This window comes from Pelophylax lessonae, assembly GCF_965119305.1.
Source record: "Pelophylax lessonae genome assembly, chromosome: 5".
In the NCBI taxonomy this organism is placed as follows: domain Eukaryota; kingdom Metazoa; phylum Chordata; class Amphibia; order Anura; family Ranidae; genus Pelophylax; species Pelophylax lessonae.
In genome coordinates, this window is record NC_138772.1 from 538,430,489 (window position 1) to 538,443,933 (window position 13,445).

Here is a 13,445-nt window from a genome sequence, read left to right on the forward strand (position 1 = left end):
GTGTTCACCAAGGGAGCATGGGACAGGGTGACAACACAGGAGCACAACTGGGAGACACCCTATAACCATGGGCGTCCGCAGAACTTTTTTCGGGGGGGGGGGGGGGCATAATTTTAAGGTCACCAATGCTCTGCCCCTTTTCAACAATGTCATGAAGGGGAGGGGCTTAGTCACTATACTTATTTTGAGTATTAATTTTTAAAGAGCAAACAGCAGCATTTATTTTTATAGCATTTGTTAACCTAAAAAAAAAAATTGATCCTGTTCCCTTAAAGCATGTTATACAGGACAGTGCTTGTGCTGTGTAATTCCCCCTCCCCCTCCTTATCGCCTAAAATACCTGGCTGATCCTGCCTGGCTATGTCCTCTTCTCAATAAACTGACCACGGTATACCATGGCTGCCGAGCCCTGACTCTGTGGTCAGTTTACGTGCCTCCGTCATCCGCAGCCCTCCTGTCCTCCTCTGTCCTCTCTCTCCCCCTCTCTCCCTACCTGTCTGCTCCTGTGACAGTGCCCACCCACTCCCCCTCCCCTCCTGCTGCTGTAGTTTCATTTAAGGTTTCTTATCCTGTCAACAGTCTGTTTAATAATCCTGTGTACCCCTCTGTCTGTGTTTTATAAAAAATAAGCCATTCTTTACAAGTTTTCAGAGCGCCACTCACGTGACCCGCCACCTCTCTCCTCCTCCCCTCCCGGCTGACATCAGTGAGGAATCCTCAGCCCCGCCCACTGCAGGCAGCTGTCAGATGGGGAAAGGAGAGAGCCGACGGATCACGTGAGTGGTGCTCGGCCCTCTGAAAACTGGTAAAGAATGGCCTATTTTTTAAAACACATACACAGACACACAGGATTATTAACAGACCAGACAGGATGGTGTAAAGTGGCTTAACAACCACTTGAAAGGGGAAGTTGAGATTCCGGGGGGGGGGGGCATTTGCCCCCCCTTGCCTCTACCTGTGGACGCTAATTCCTATAACAGGAAGTATCAAAGAAAAGATCTTCATGGCAGGATCACGAGAGCAGCCTTTTTCAACCTGGGGTGCCTTGAGACTTCTTCAGGGGCGCCTTGGCAAATTGCCTAAAAATGGATCAAAAATTGTATGCAAGCCAACAGGTGGATGAAGCCTGCCTTTTAGTTACACAAAGCCACGGGTTTTCATTGTGCACCATTATGACTTTCTAGAAACCGGCATCCTAACAACCAATGTCATCATCCGTTAATAAGGAGGATGTCTGTTGCCTCCATAGTATCCTTGTTTGACCCTCCTGTGCCCCTCTCCCTCAGCACTGGGGTGACATCAGCTGACTGGTGGAGAGAAATTGAGGGAGAAGAAAAACATTGGAACACTAGTCAGTACCAGTGTGCAAAAGTGTATTTGCTTTGGAAGAATAAATCCCCTCTATCATTGGTTGTCCTATGTGTGGATGTTGCTGCATAATGTAAAGACAGGGGAGGACTGGGCCAGGGGGGCAATTGCCCCCTGAGCTGCTCTTCCACCCCATAAAAAAGGCTGCACGGCTTCTGCCACAGACGTGTCTAAAGGATTCCTGGTGAAGAGAAGAAAAAGTTCCTGCCACTGACCTACTGAGAGCGGGTTGAAGACAAGGACAGAGCCCAGGCCTCCCCCCGGCATGGATGGTGTAAACTGTGTCTGAGCAGAGACCAGTTCCATGCCCCACTGAAGACTCTCCTCCCCGGCCAGCCCCGACCGAGCTTTCCCAGCTCCCCCTAACCGCCCCCTGCTGGCCAGGTTGGGAACCCAGATTCAGCTAGAAGAGAGTATTTGGAGCAGGGCTTCAGCTTGGAATGGGGGTCAGGAGGAGGACGGGAAGAAGGAGAGTGGGAGGGGGGACTGCACCATGGGCCTTTGGTTTGTACTTGCCCCCTGGGCCAAAAGTTGCCAGTCTGCCCCTGTGTAAAGCTATTAGAATATTTTTTTTACATTTTAGAATGAGGTGCCTCAAAACTGTCCATAATTTTAAAGGGTGCCTTGAGATTGTCTATAATTTTAAAGGGTGCCTTGACAAAAAAAGGTTGATAAGCATTGCACTAGAGATTAGAACAACTTTTTGAAGTGACATTAAAGCTTCCATGAGGTTTCAGTGATTGGGTTTGGATCATCGTCTATTCCTCTCGCTCTGTAAGCCATGATAATGGAGGGATGGGTTGTTAGGAGGAGGTGAAGCAGGAAATCCATCCATTTCACCCCCCTGGCTAATTAAACTGTTTGTTTTCCTCCCTTCGCCTCATTAACCATTGTCAGGATTAACTTATTTGCCGTCAGATGCCTCTCGGTGAAGATGACATATTGGTTGCCACGGCAACTGACGTGCAGGCTTTCACCGCCATGGACAGCGACGGCCTGCAGCATCCCTGGTTTTTTTTTTCTTTTACCTGTGTTACTGGAACGTCTCGTGCCTGGGAATAAAAAAATAAATAAAATAAAGTATTCTGGAAACTTACCGGAATTCCAGGCTCGCCGACTACCGTTTCTGTCTGAAAGAAAACAGATTTGTTACAATTTGTCCATAAAAAGCTTAAAGTCAACACAACCAGGTTTAGTCCTCACTTACAGGTGGGTTTCAGCGTGTTTTTCACAGATTTTTGCGAGTCGCATATCGGTCAGACCATTCATTTTAATAGTCTGCCATACGTGCGAGAAACACGGAAAATAAGTCTCTGACCTTTTTACAAAAACGTGCCGCACCAAAGCACCATCATGCGGTTTGGGGAGCACATTTGCAGCTGCGTGGGGGTTTTGTTAAGAATTAATAACACCGCCGCGCGTCTGCTATACAGCAGCATGTTTCTGTGCGTGTTGGAAAGCGATTTTGCACAGGTACCTGAATCTGATACACATAGATGTGAACTTAACCTAACATATGAATGAGCCTTGTCTACCAAAGTGTCAATAAATACTGTCCAATCAGATCCCACATTTAATTAGAAGATGGAAGTTGGAATGCCATTGTTGTCTGTAGGCTATTTCATATCCAGAGAATGGTCTGGAAGACATTGTTTAAGTTCCTCTCAGGGTGAACTGAGGATTATTTATGCTCTTCTCGGTGTGAAACACAGAGGAGGAGGGTCTGGAGGACAACTCTTAAAAGCCCTACATGGTGTGAAACACAGACGAGGAGGAGGAGGATCTGGAGGACAACTCTTAAAAGCGTTTATAAGCCCCTCCCAGAGTGAAACGCGTTGGAGGGGGAGGAGCTAGGTCTCTTGAATTGCATTGTTTAAACTCTTCCCAGGGTGAAATATGTTGGCAGTAGGAGCAGGGCCTGATGGGTGGAATTGTTTAAACCCTTCCCAGGGTGAAACATGCTGGAGTAGAAGCAAGATCTGATGGATAGCATTGTTTAAGCCCACCCTGGGGTAAAATGTGTTGGAGGAGGAGGAGCAGGGTCTTGTAGATGAAGTTGCTTAAGCTCCTTCTAAGATGAAATGCATTCAAGGAGGAGAAGCAGGGTGTGGATAATAGCATTGTTTGAGAAGCAAGGTTTCATAGGGAACCATGCATTCCAAATAATTCTGCCCACTAGACCCCTGCTCTTCCAATGCATTTAATGGGCAAAACACAATGGAGGAGGAGCACGGTCTGGTTAACGCAACTGGAGGCGGAGGAGGAGGAGCAGGTTCTGGTTGATGGCATTGTTTAGGCTCCTCTCAGAGTGAAAGGGGGTCAAGGAGGAGGAACAGGGCCAGATGGACTGCAATGTTTAACCCCTCCCAGAGTGAAATGCATTGGTGGAGTAGCAAGGTCTGATGGACACCAACAAAGGGCACAATTCCCTCCACTGACACCAAAAATGGGGCATCATTTCTCCCAGTGACACCAAGAATGGGGCACTGTTCCTAACTGTGATACCAAGGATGGGACACTATTCCTCCCAGTGATACCAAGCATGGGGCACTATTCCTCCCACTGACACCAACAGCGGGGCACTATTCCTCCGACTGACACCAATGAAAGTGCACAATTCCACTGACAACAATGATAGAGCAGAATTCTTTCCATTGACACTAACAATGGGGCACTATTTCTCCCACTGACACCAACAATGGGGAATTATTCCTCCCACTGACACCAACGAAAGGGCACAATTCCACTGACACCAATGATGGGCCAGAATTCTTCCATTGACACCAACAATGGGGCACTATTCCTCCAACTGACACCAACAATGGGGCACTGTTACTCCCACTGACACCAATGAAAGTGCACAATTCCACTGACACCAATGATGGGGCAGAGTTCTTTCCATTGACATTAACGATGGGGCACTATTTCTCACACTGACACCAACAATGGGGCACTATTCCTCCCACTGACACCAACAAAAGGGCACAATTCCACTGACACCAATGATGGGCCAGAATTCTTTCCATTGACATCAGCAAGTGGGGCACTATTCCTCCAACTAACACCAACAATAGGGCTCTAGTCCTCCCACTGCCATCAACAATGAGGCACTAGTCCTCCCACTGACACCAAAGATAGAGCATTGTTTACTCCCAATGGATGCCAGGATACGTTCTTCCTTCACTGGCCCTAGTACAGCCCAACTAAAGTCTTAGGAACAGTAAACTGGCCCTTTGTTTAGAAAGTTTGGAGACCCCCGTTCTAGACTACAGTGGTATACACCTTGTTACCTACTTCTCACAACAACTTGAGATGCCAAACGCTGAGCTCTACCATTTACAGCAAATTCTCCATTATCTTCACTCACTACAGCAGAGCACTAATGATAAATGTCCAAGTCATTTCACTCTAAGTCCCGGGAGTGGGCACATGCTTCCTAGCCTTGGCACTTCACTGTGAGACTTTTTGCTTCAACTGAATGAATAGTACCACCATAGATCTATAGCATTTAAATCCATTTTTGAGCACTACATACCGTTCCCGCGGTTCCTGGTAGACCAGGTGGACCGGCAATACCCTGTTTAGGAGAAATAATGATTTTAGTTAAAACAGATTTCAAAACACTATGGAATTAAATACAACTTAACAGCAACTTAACATTGTTACTATGCCTGAATGTACCATTTTGTGGATAATTACCTTTGATCTATTTTATTTTTATATTTTTTTTACAGTTGCCATTACCAGATATCCAAGTTAAGTTTTGAGCAAGTAGGTTGCCGACACTGTAGCTTCTGCTCAAGGCTGGTTCATAAACCATGTTGACATCACCCATGTAAACTGCACAAGCCTCAGGAAAGTCCATAGCAAACAAGTTTATCAGTCCTGAGGGACTTTCCAAGGCAAGAGAGAGATTGTGCTTTGTATATACCAATATACAGTATATATACCGATATTGACATATAGTTAGAAAGGGAGTTCTGAGAGTTTATCGAGTGCCTTGAAGATATGTCCAGTTTAGTTGCTGGAGTTGATAGTCACATTCCAGTCTTTGGTATTAAGGTAATGAAGTATACTTAATTAAAGGCTTCTATGGGGATCCAACAATGTCTCCACTTTATACCTCCTCATAGGTTGTACACTTTATCTGATAGTATAGAGAGCTGTCATGCTCAAATTTTAGTTGCTAAAAGGAAAAGGTGACCATATAGTAGTGGGTATAAGAAAATAGGTTAACTACCAATCTCAGCTATCTTGGATTGACCACTGGCGAAAGCCAATATGAGGTCTACTGACAATTTTGGTTAGCTAGCCATTTGGTATTTTCCTTGTGAGGGTTAGAGAACTGGAGTGTTTTATCAGCTATAAACCATAGAAGGGCTGTAATATAAGGTTATTCTGCTGGCAGTATAGAAAAAAAGGTCAACAACCAATCTCACCTCTCTTGGCATAACCAGAGGCAAAAGCCAACATGGGGGGTCTACTGGTGGCTTTGGCTGGCTACCCATTTGGTGGTGTCCTTTTGAAGGTTAGAGGACTGGAGGGTGTTGTCAGCTACAAACCACAGAAGGGCTATGAAATACGGTTATTCTGCTATCTCTTGATCTCTTGAAAGCTCTTTAGAAGGACCATAGAGGAATCAAGGAAGATGACTTCTATTCGAAGCTCCTATTTTGACGTCAAACGGAGAATGCAGTCTCAATTGTTGACCTTCAGAAATAATGACACAAATGGGCCTTGACGGAGCTTTGACTGGGGGTTGGCTGACAAGTGCACAAGGAGCATGTTCAATAACAATGGTGAAGGACAACTCTTCTCCCCCATCTGTGATTCACTTGAAGGACACATTTCAAATGAACTGGTCTTACCTGTGTTTGTGCTTTTGGGTTTCTGCCCTTACCAGACAGTTTTTCTGGTATTTCTTTCTGTGGTAGTCTGTACTGATTCTAGTTCTTCCGCCTCTGTCTGTTTCTGAATAATAGCTATAGCCTTCTGTTTTGTATATCCTCATCTGACCTATATTGACTTCTGTACCTGATTGTCTATCCGTCTTCCTTGGCTTTGAATGCTGTCCCTTTACGTGTATCCTGATTCTGACACTATCTACCTGCTCGATACTGAAACGTTGGGGTTTATTTACTAAATGAATAAAAGAATAGTTGCGCAAAAGTCAATATGACATGACTCAAAGAGTGTGAAATAAGTAAAACAGCAAGCACTCAAAAATGGTGCTTCATTTACACTCTAAATGAACAGGGTACAAAGTCCTTTTAATGTCCATAAACACATCCAAGGAATCGTGATGTTTATGCTGGATCACCTTTCAACCACCACCAAGTGTCACACCGAGGGGTCAGTAGAAGTGGCAACTCACGAAATGTAGTTGCTCAAGTGTTCTCACACAGGAGCAAAACAGGCAGGGTTCGTTAGCTGGAATGGCATGTGCACAAGGAAATCATGGAATAGTCACCACTGCTGCAAACACACTAAAGACCACCTTCTCAGACTCCTCTCAGTATAAGTAGTTAGAAAGCAGGCACTTTGTCAAAAAGAAACGGCCAGGTAGGAAACCACACTCGTACAGTTCGCCGGGCTAACTCCACGTCAGCCCAGATACTTCCGGGTAGGTCCTCCGCCGTGTCACGTGATGTCGGATACGTCGTCCGGTCACGCCCCGACGCGTTTCATCATTTCCGACTTCAACTGACTCCTCCATAAAGCGCAGAGATATATTGGTTGACAGTTGGTGTCCAGGTATATATCTTTGTTTATTTACTAAAACTGGAGAGTATAAAATCTTCAGCTGTTTCAATTAAGCTTTGACAAAAAATCCTGGAAACTGATTAGCTACCATGCAGAGCTGCACCACATTTTGTACTCTCCAGTTTTAGTAAACCAGCTGTTTTCTCTGTTCTTCAAACTACACATATATAAAAATGGGTGCCAAACCAAACGGGGTCCTAGATGCATTTAATTTTTCGTAATTAGATTGAATAAAACAGCCAATGCATTTCAGGGGGCAACAGAATGGACTTACAAGAAATAAAAACCAAAAGGGATCTATATTGGGTCGGATATGAACTCCGGTCTTACTGGAATCATACACTGTGGTTAGCGGCAGTGAGTGATTGCAGTAAAAAGCAGAGTCCCTTTCGTTCCATTCAAGTTCTCATTCTGTTTTTCTATGCCCAGCTAAAAGTGGGACTGCTGTTGCCCCCGAAGTGTGTTGGATTTATGTGATCCTAGTACGAACAATAAAAGAATCTTGGACTTCTTTAACTTGTTGGTTTGGTGCCATTTCTGTATGTATACTTTGAGACGATCCTGGGTACTCATAAAGGCAGATCTGCTTGTTGAGAGATGCCTCATCAGAGCCAGGGGGCTCATTTGAAAACTTCAATAGGTTTGATCATTTGAATAAGCCTTGAAATCCCAGCGCTTTTTTATTTGCTTGATTTTGTCTGTCTCTCTGAGGATTTCCAACCAGGCAAATTGATGGGTCAAGACATATGAACTGCTGGGAGGAGCAAGTATTTGACTCATCTGACTGGATGAAGACTTGCTGTGGATGTAGAGCACAAAAGGAGTGGCTTATCACTTTAAGCACTGCCAGAAAGGTAGTGTAGCATCTTCCAAAATAGGTCTCTAGGTTAGTTAGGTAAATTTAGTTATTTTGGCGTCTCTGTAATCAGTGGAGTCTTGTGTGATTGCTCTGGTCTCCTCTGAATTTCAAAGGCTGTGGGATTGACTGCTCCCCCCTGCCTTCTGGATAGTACTGGAAAATAGTGGGCTGGATTAAGCAAATCAGAAGTTGAATATTTTTGTTGTCTCGGCCAATCCCTGAGCTAGGGTGCCCGGATGGTGCCCGGGAGTGAGTTTGAAACAGTCTGATGCCTGGAGCTGCCCGGTTCTTGTCCAGAAGGAGAAGTTCATAGTCTGAATGGCTACTGCCCTTCCAGGCAGCCAAGTTAAAGTTCTGCATGTGTTTATTGAGGTCCCAGTTATGCTAGAGCTAGGGGGCCTACTCTACTGAGAATTTTAGGAACTGTTGAAGGCACTGTGCTGATGTCTTGGTCTGGAGCAGGATCTTTTCTCTCTCACTCAGGATCTACCTTTGGAGGCTGGGTAGCAGGCAGTTTCAAAGATATTGTGAGTACTGGGTCCTAGTGACTGCTGCTGCTATCTGTGAGCACCAGTGTCAGTGCCTGCTTGTATCAGGACATTTCCCCTAGAGTCTTAGTGCTGTTCTATCCTCTGACTGCATCTACATGCATCTAATCTACAAAAAGACAAACCCTGGGACTGTTCATTGAGCCAAAAGAGTGACTGTTCCTGTGTGCCTGGCTGCTGCAACACTAATTTGGGAGGAGAACTTCCAACCAGTGGGCCCTCTGGGGGGTGAGCTGCTGCAACACTAATTTGGGAGGAGAACTTCAAACTAGTGGGCCCTTTGGGTGGTGAGCTGCTTCAACACTAATTTGGAAGAAGAACTTCGAACCAGTGGGCCCTTTGGGTGGTGAGCACTACAGTAGGTAGGTACTGTATATTCCTGCTTCTTTTACAGTTGGGCTATTAAGTAAACATGAAAATGTACTGGCAGGGTTTAGGCTGGGCTAATATTGCTCAGGGTCAGTGGTCCTATTTTGAAAGTGCTGCCTTAAGATACCAACATTTACTTTGACCTCCTAGACCAGGGCTCTGAGTTAGGCAGGTAATGCAACCATTAATTGTTCCTGAACTATATTCTTACATGGAGACAATAAGAGATGTATTCCTGCAGAGATACTTTGACCTTGAGCTTTGTAGGCACATTGACATATTCACCCTTTTATTAGGATTGCGCTGATACCCTTTTTTTATCGGCGAGTGCAAATACCGATACTTTCAGTCAAGTCCTCGCCGATACTGAGTACCATTACTTTGCGGTGCAATTTGAGCCCATCCAAAATGAATGGGCTCAAATCACACTGCAAGGAATCGTAAGCGGTATGGTGTTTCCCCACCACTTCTGTTTGAACCCAGACTTGTCATCTTGATTTCAGCCTGGGTTCACACAGGAGCGGCGCAGTTTAAATTTAAATTGCGTGTAATTCTTTGCAGTGCAATTTGAGCCTGTTCACTTTGCATGGGCGTAAATTGCACTGCAAAGTGTCTTTGTACTCCTGAAAATACTCGGTATCGGCACCAATACTGGTATCGGTGCATCCTTACTTTTTATTTGGTATACAATTATGGTATAGAAATAGGAGTCAAAAGAATTTGGGAGAAACCAGCCATGTTTGTATATATCAAAAAGGAGAGAAGAGGAAGAGGAAATTGTCTTACCAAACCCCAAAAAATTGGCCTTTAAATGGAAACTCCCAAATGGTAAATAAAAGCAATACAAATATATTTTAGGTTTATAAAAATACAGAAATATATTTATTAAACATACAAATAAATACTCATGGCCTAGTTAGAGACATGGTAACACGTAGGGGGAACCCTATAGTATTTATACATAAAATGACATCAATCTGCAGATATAAAGTATGCCAACTTGTTTCGCTGTGTAGTTAATCAGCTTCTTCAGGACTTTTTTCTGCATATATTTCACAGATTTCAAAAAAGAGGGAGGAGAAAATCACAGGAATAAACATTGTCGGATGTGTCCTGGTTAAGGGGAGATCATAAACTGTATGCATCAGGTGCCTCGGGTTCCCAGGAGGTACTGTCTGAAGGGGAGAGTCTGATGGACTCCCAACTATAAGGCAGAGGATCTGTTACCTCACCCCACACCAGAGATAAGAGATCGAATCCTCCTTCACATGCCTGAATGGGCAACCAGGTCCAAAGATAAGGGAACCAGGCAGCACGATGCCTGGGTCTCCCGAGACCCCACCACAATTGGTCATCTTGAAATTTCAACCAAGGTATACAGCCTGAAGGTGAAGCTATTGTGCAGAAATTAGCCCCAATAAGCATCAGGTAGTGGAGCTCTGTACTTCTAGAGCATATCACACAGGCATGCAAACCATGAGGCCTGACAATTCCTAGGCTTTAGGTGACTAAAGTGATTTAAAAAAATACCATACCTTGTCTCCTTTTTCACCTTTCAGCCCTGAAGATCCAATATTTCCTTTTTCACCCTTAATAAAAAAAATATATATATATATATATATATATATATATAATATGTACATCATAAATGCAATGAGAACTAAAATACACATTTTGTTGCCTCCTTCAGACTAAATTTACATCTAACGTAGCTGTACAGAAAAATTGCATGAATATCGAATATCTTAATTTCTCTTCTAGATATGTGCAGAACGGAAACATTTGTTTTGTTTCAGATAGATTCGTTATGTCACTAATTTAGTTTCGTTGATTCGTTTCCAAATTCGTTTAGTTTAGTTTTGTTTATTAATTTTCAAACCATTTTAAAATTTTCAGATCCGTTGAAAAATGGTCAACCGATTCGAGTTCTGTGTGAAGAATAGCTGGGTGTTAAGGAGCAGGCGGGAAGACGCCTGCTGCCTCCTTAAAGTGGAGTTCCACCCAAAAGTGGAATTTCCGCTTATATGCTTCCTCCCCCCCTCTGGTGCCACATTTGGCACCTTTCGGGGGGAGGGGAGAACGGCTACCTGTTTTTGACAGGTACCCTTCCCCACCTCAGGGAGACAGAGCCGCAGCGCTGTCCCTCAAAAGTTTGCCCCCCCTCCTTCTTCCTCCACCGCCGGGCCAATTAGAAAGTGCAGTGAACTTCATGCATCCACAGAAGGGAGCAAGCCGTGAAGCCAAAAGGCTTTACTGCCGGGTTCCCTTTCCCTGAATTGCAGTGGCAGCACCCAAGAGCCGATACAAAAATCGGCTTCGGGTGCCGACATCTCGGGAACCCTGGACAGGTAGGTTCTAATATTTAAAAGTCAGCAGCTACAGTATTTGTAGTTGCTGACTTTTCTTTTTTTTTCTTGGGGGGCAGAATTCCTCTTTAACAACCAATGACTCATCAGCTGTCAGCGGGCTTCCCTGCTGACAGCTGAGTTTGAACAGAATTGCCGGCAATTTAAAAATTCTGAAAAAAAAACAGCATGCCCCCCACCCCCCTCCCAATCCATACCAGGCCTTTTGGGTTTGGTAATGATTTTAAGGAGAAGCCCCTGTGTCTCCTCCCTCCTCCTTGGCCAATAGTATGGCTTCTCCTTTCGGCTAATTGGGAAACGGGTCTCAGGACCCACTTCCTGATTGGCTGGGAGAAGAATCAGTGTGATAATAGCAAATATTTATTCTCTATTGTCACACAAATGGGTGGGCTCAGGGCGCAGTGCTCTGCGCTCCAAGCCCACCCTTTTTTGAAGCCTATTAGAGCCTCTAGCTCTAATCATGTGCTTCAAAAAAAATAAAACATTGGAATCCATGTGTCTGGCGCCCTGCATTTAGATTAGGGGGCCGCATGCATGGATAGGGAGGGCGGCACCCCTGCGTCCCCAATGGATGGGCTGCCACTGTAGGGAGGTCTACTGTTGCTGGGATTGATACTATAAGGGTCTCTATTGTTGTTGGTAGGAGTCTATTGTTGCTGAGGCATCAACTGTTGTTGGGGGGTCAATTGTTGCTGGAAGGGGTGTATTATTGCTGGGTGGCGTCTGTTGTTACTGGGGGTCTATTGTCACTGGAGGGATTTTTTGATGCTGAAGGATCTATTGTTGCTGGAGTGGGGGGGGGGGCTTTTGTTGCTTGAAGGGGTATTTTGTTGCAGGAGTATCCATTGTTGCTACCCAGATGGATAGGGGCAGAGACAAGGGGTGACTCGGAATGGGAGAGTACCTGCACCTATTCTCTGAGAAAAAAGAAGCCCTGCACATTACACATACTGTATACTGTAATATTGTTGAATTAATAATGGTGTCCTTGAAATTCTTACCAGATCTCCCTTTTCTCCTCTCAAGCCAGGTACTCCAGCCAATCCCGGAGGGCCAACGTCTCCCTAAAAAAATTATAATTTAGGAAAAATGATCTCCATCTCAACATCATAAACATGTTAGAACGTTCTGTTATATAGACAAAACTGAAGGACCCATCCCATACACAAACCAAAAAAACAGTATCTTATTCTGAAAAAACAAGGAAGTCAAACTAGTAGTAGTCAAATTTTAGTTCTTTTTGCCAGAGAGTAACTGATGAAGCACCACATCCCTTAATTTATAAATAGAAAAAAAATGGGAATAATGGGACTTTTTAGGTGCACAATAGAGCTATATCTAAACATAAAAATGGAGAAAAATAATTTTCTTTCCATAAAAAATATTTTCATTTTATTGATTACAAAATACACATAATTTAAAACCATAAAAGAAAAAGAGAGGACAAAAACACTTGGTAGTGTCAGCTCAACATGTTTTTCGCCATAAGGATATGGCTTCCTCAGGAGTCTTATAGACATCTTTACTAGTGAGTTTCTGCATTTAATAAAGAAAAATTAATTACAAAGTGAAGATACACAAATAATTACATTAATTGAATTTACACGCCCGACTGGGCGTATAAGACGACCCCCCCTAATTTTCATCTACAGGTAATACTTATACTTAGGTTACCTTGGAGATTTTATACTCAGCGTATAAGACGACCCCCCATTTTTGGGGGATTTTTTTGAGGTTCAAACGTAGTCTTATACGCCAGAAAATACAGTATTTAATTATGAATTACAAAATTGTTGAGGCGTACCTCAGATATGATGGACTGCACCTTCCATGAAGTAGAGGACTGTACCGAACCCTCCAGAGGAGGCGATACAAAGGAGACTCAAAACCCTGGTATAACCAATCATAGAGGGGGGAAAAAAAAGCCAGAATCGAAGATGGAAAACCTAATTTATATTAAAATAGAGTTTTATAATTAAAAAATGACCACGTTTGAACAATTAGTCATTAAAGCTTTCATCAATATCTGTTATTATAGATCTATCTATATATATATATATATATATATATATATATATATATATATATATATATATATACATATATAGTACCTTATTTTTAAGAGCTTTTTTGGGGAAAGATCAGAATATGTTATCGCCTCAGGCGCAAGAA

The 13,445-nt window shown here is 43.7% G+C and overlaps 1 protein-coding gene across 1 annotated transcript in view; it reads right to left on the reverse strand.

Moving 5' to 3' along the window:
- Positions 1-13,445, reverse strand: part of COL22A1 (collagen type XXII alpha 1 chain) — a 624,908-nt gene that overhangs the window by 175,947 nt on the left and 435,516 nt on the right. The window contains exons 30-33 of the mRNA XM_082257569.1: positions 12,275-12,337; positions 10,443-10,496; positions 4,904-4,945; positions 2,466-2,498 (exon numbers count right to left, since the gene is read on the reverse strand). Of these exons, the coding sequence (XP_082113695.1) occupies positions 2,466-2,498; positions 4,904-4,945; positions 10,443-10,496; positions 12,275-12,337 (192 nt within the window). The remainder of the gene's footprint in view (positions 1-2,465; positions 2,499-4,903; positions 4,946-10,442; positions 10,497-12,274; positions 12,338-13,445) is intronic.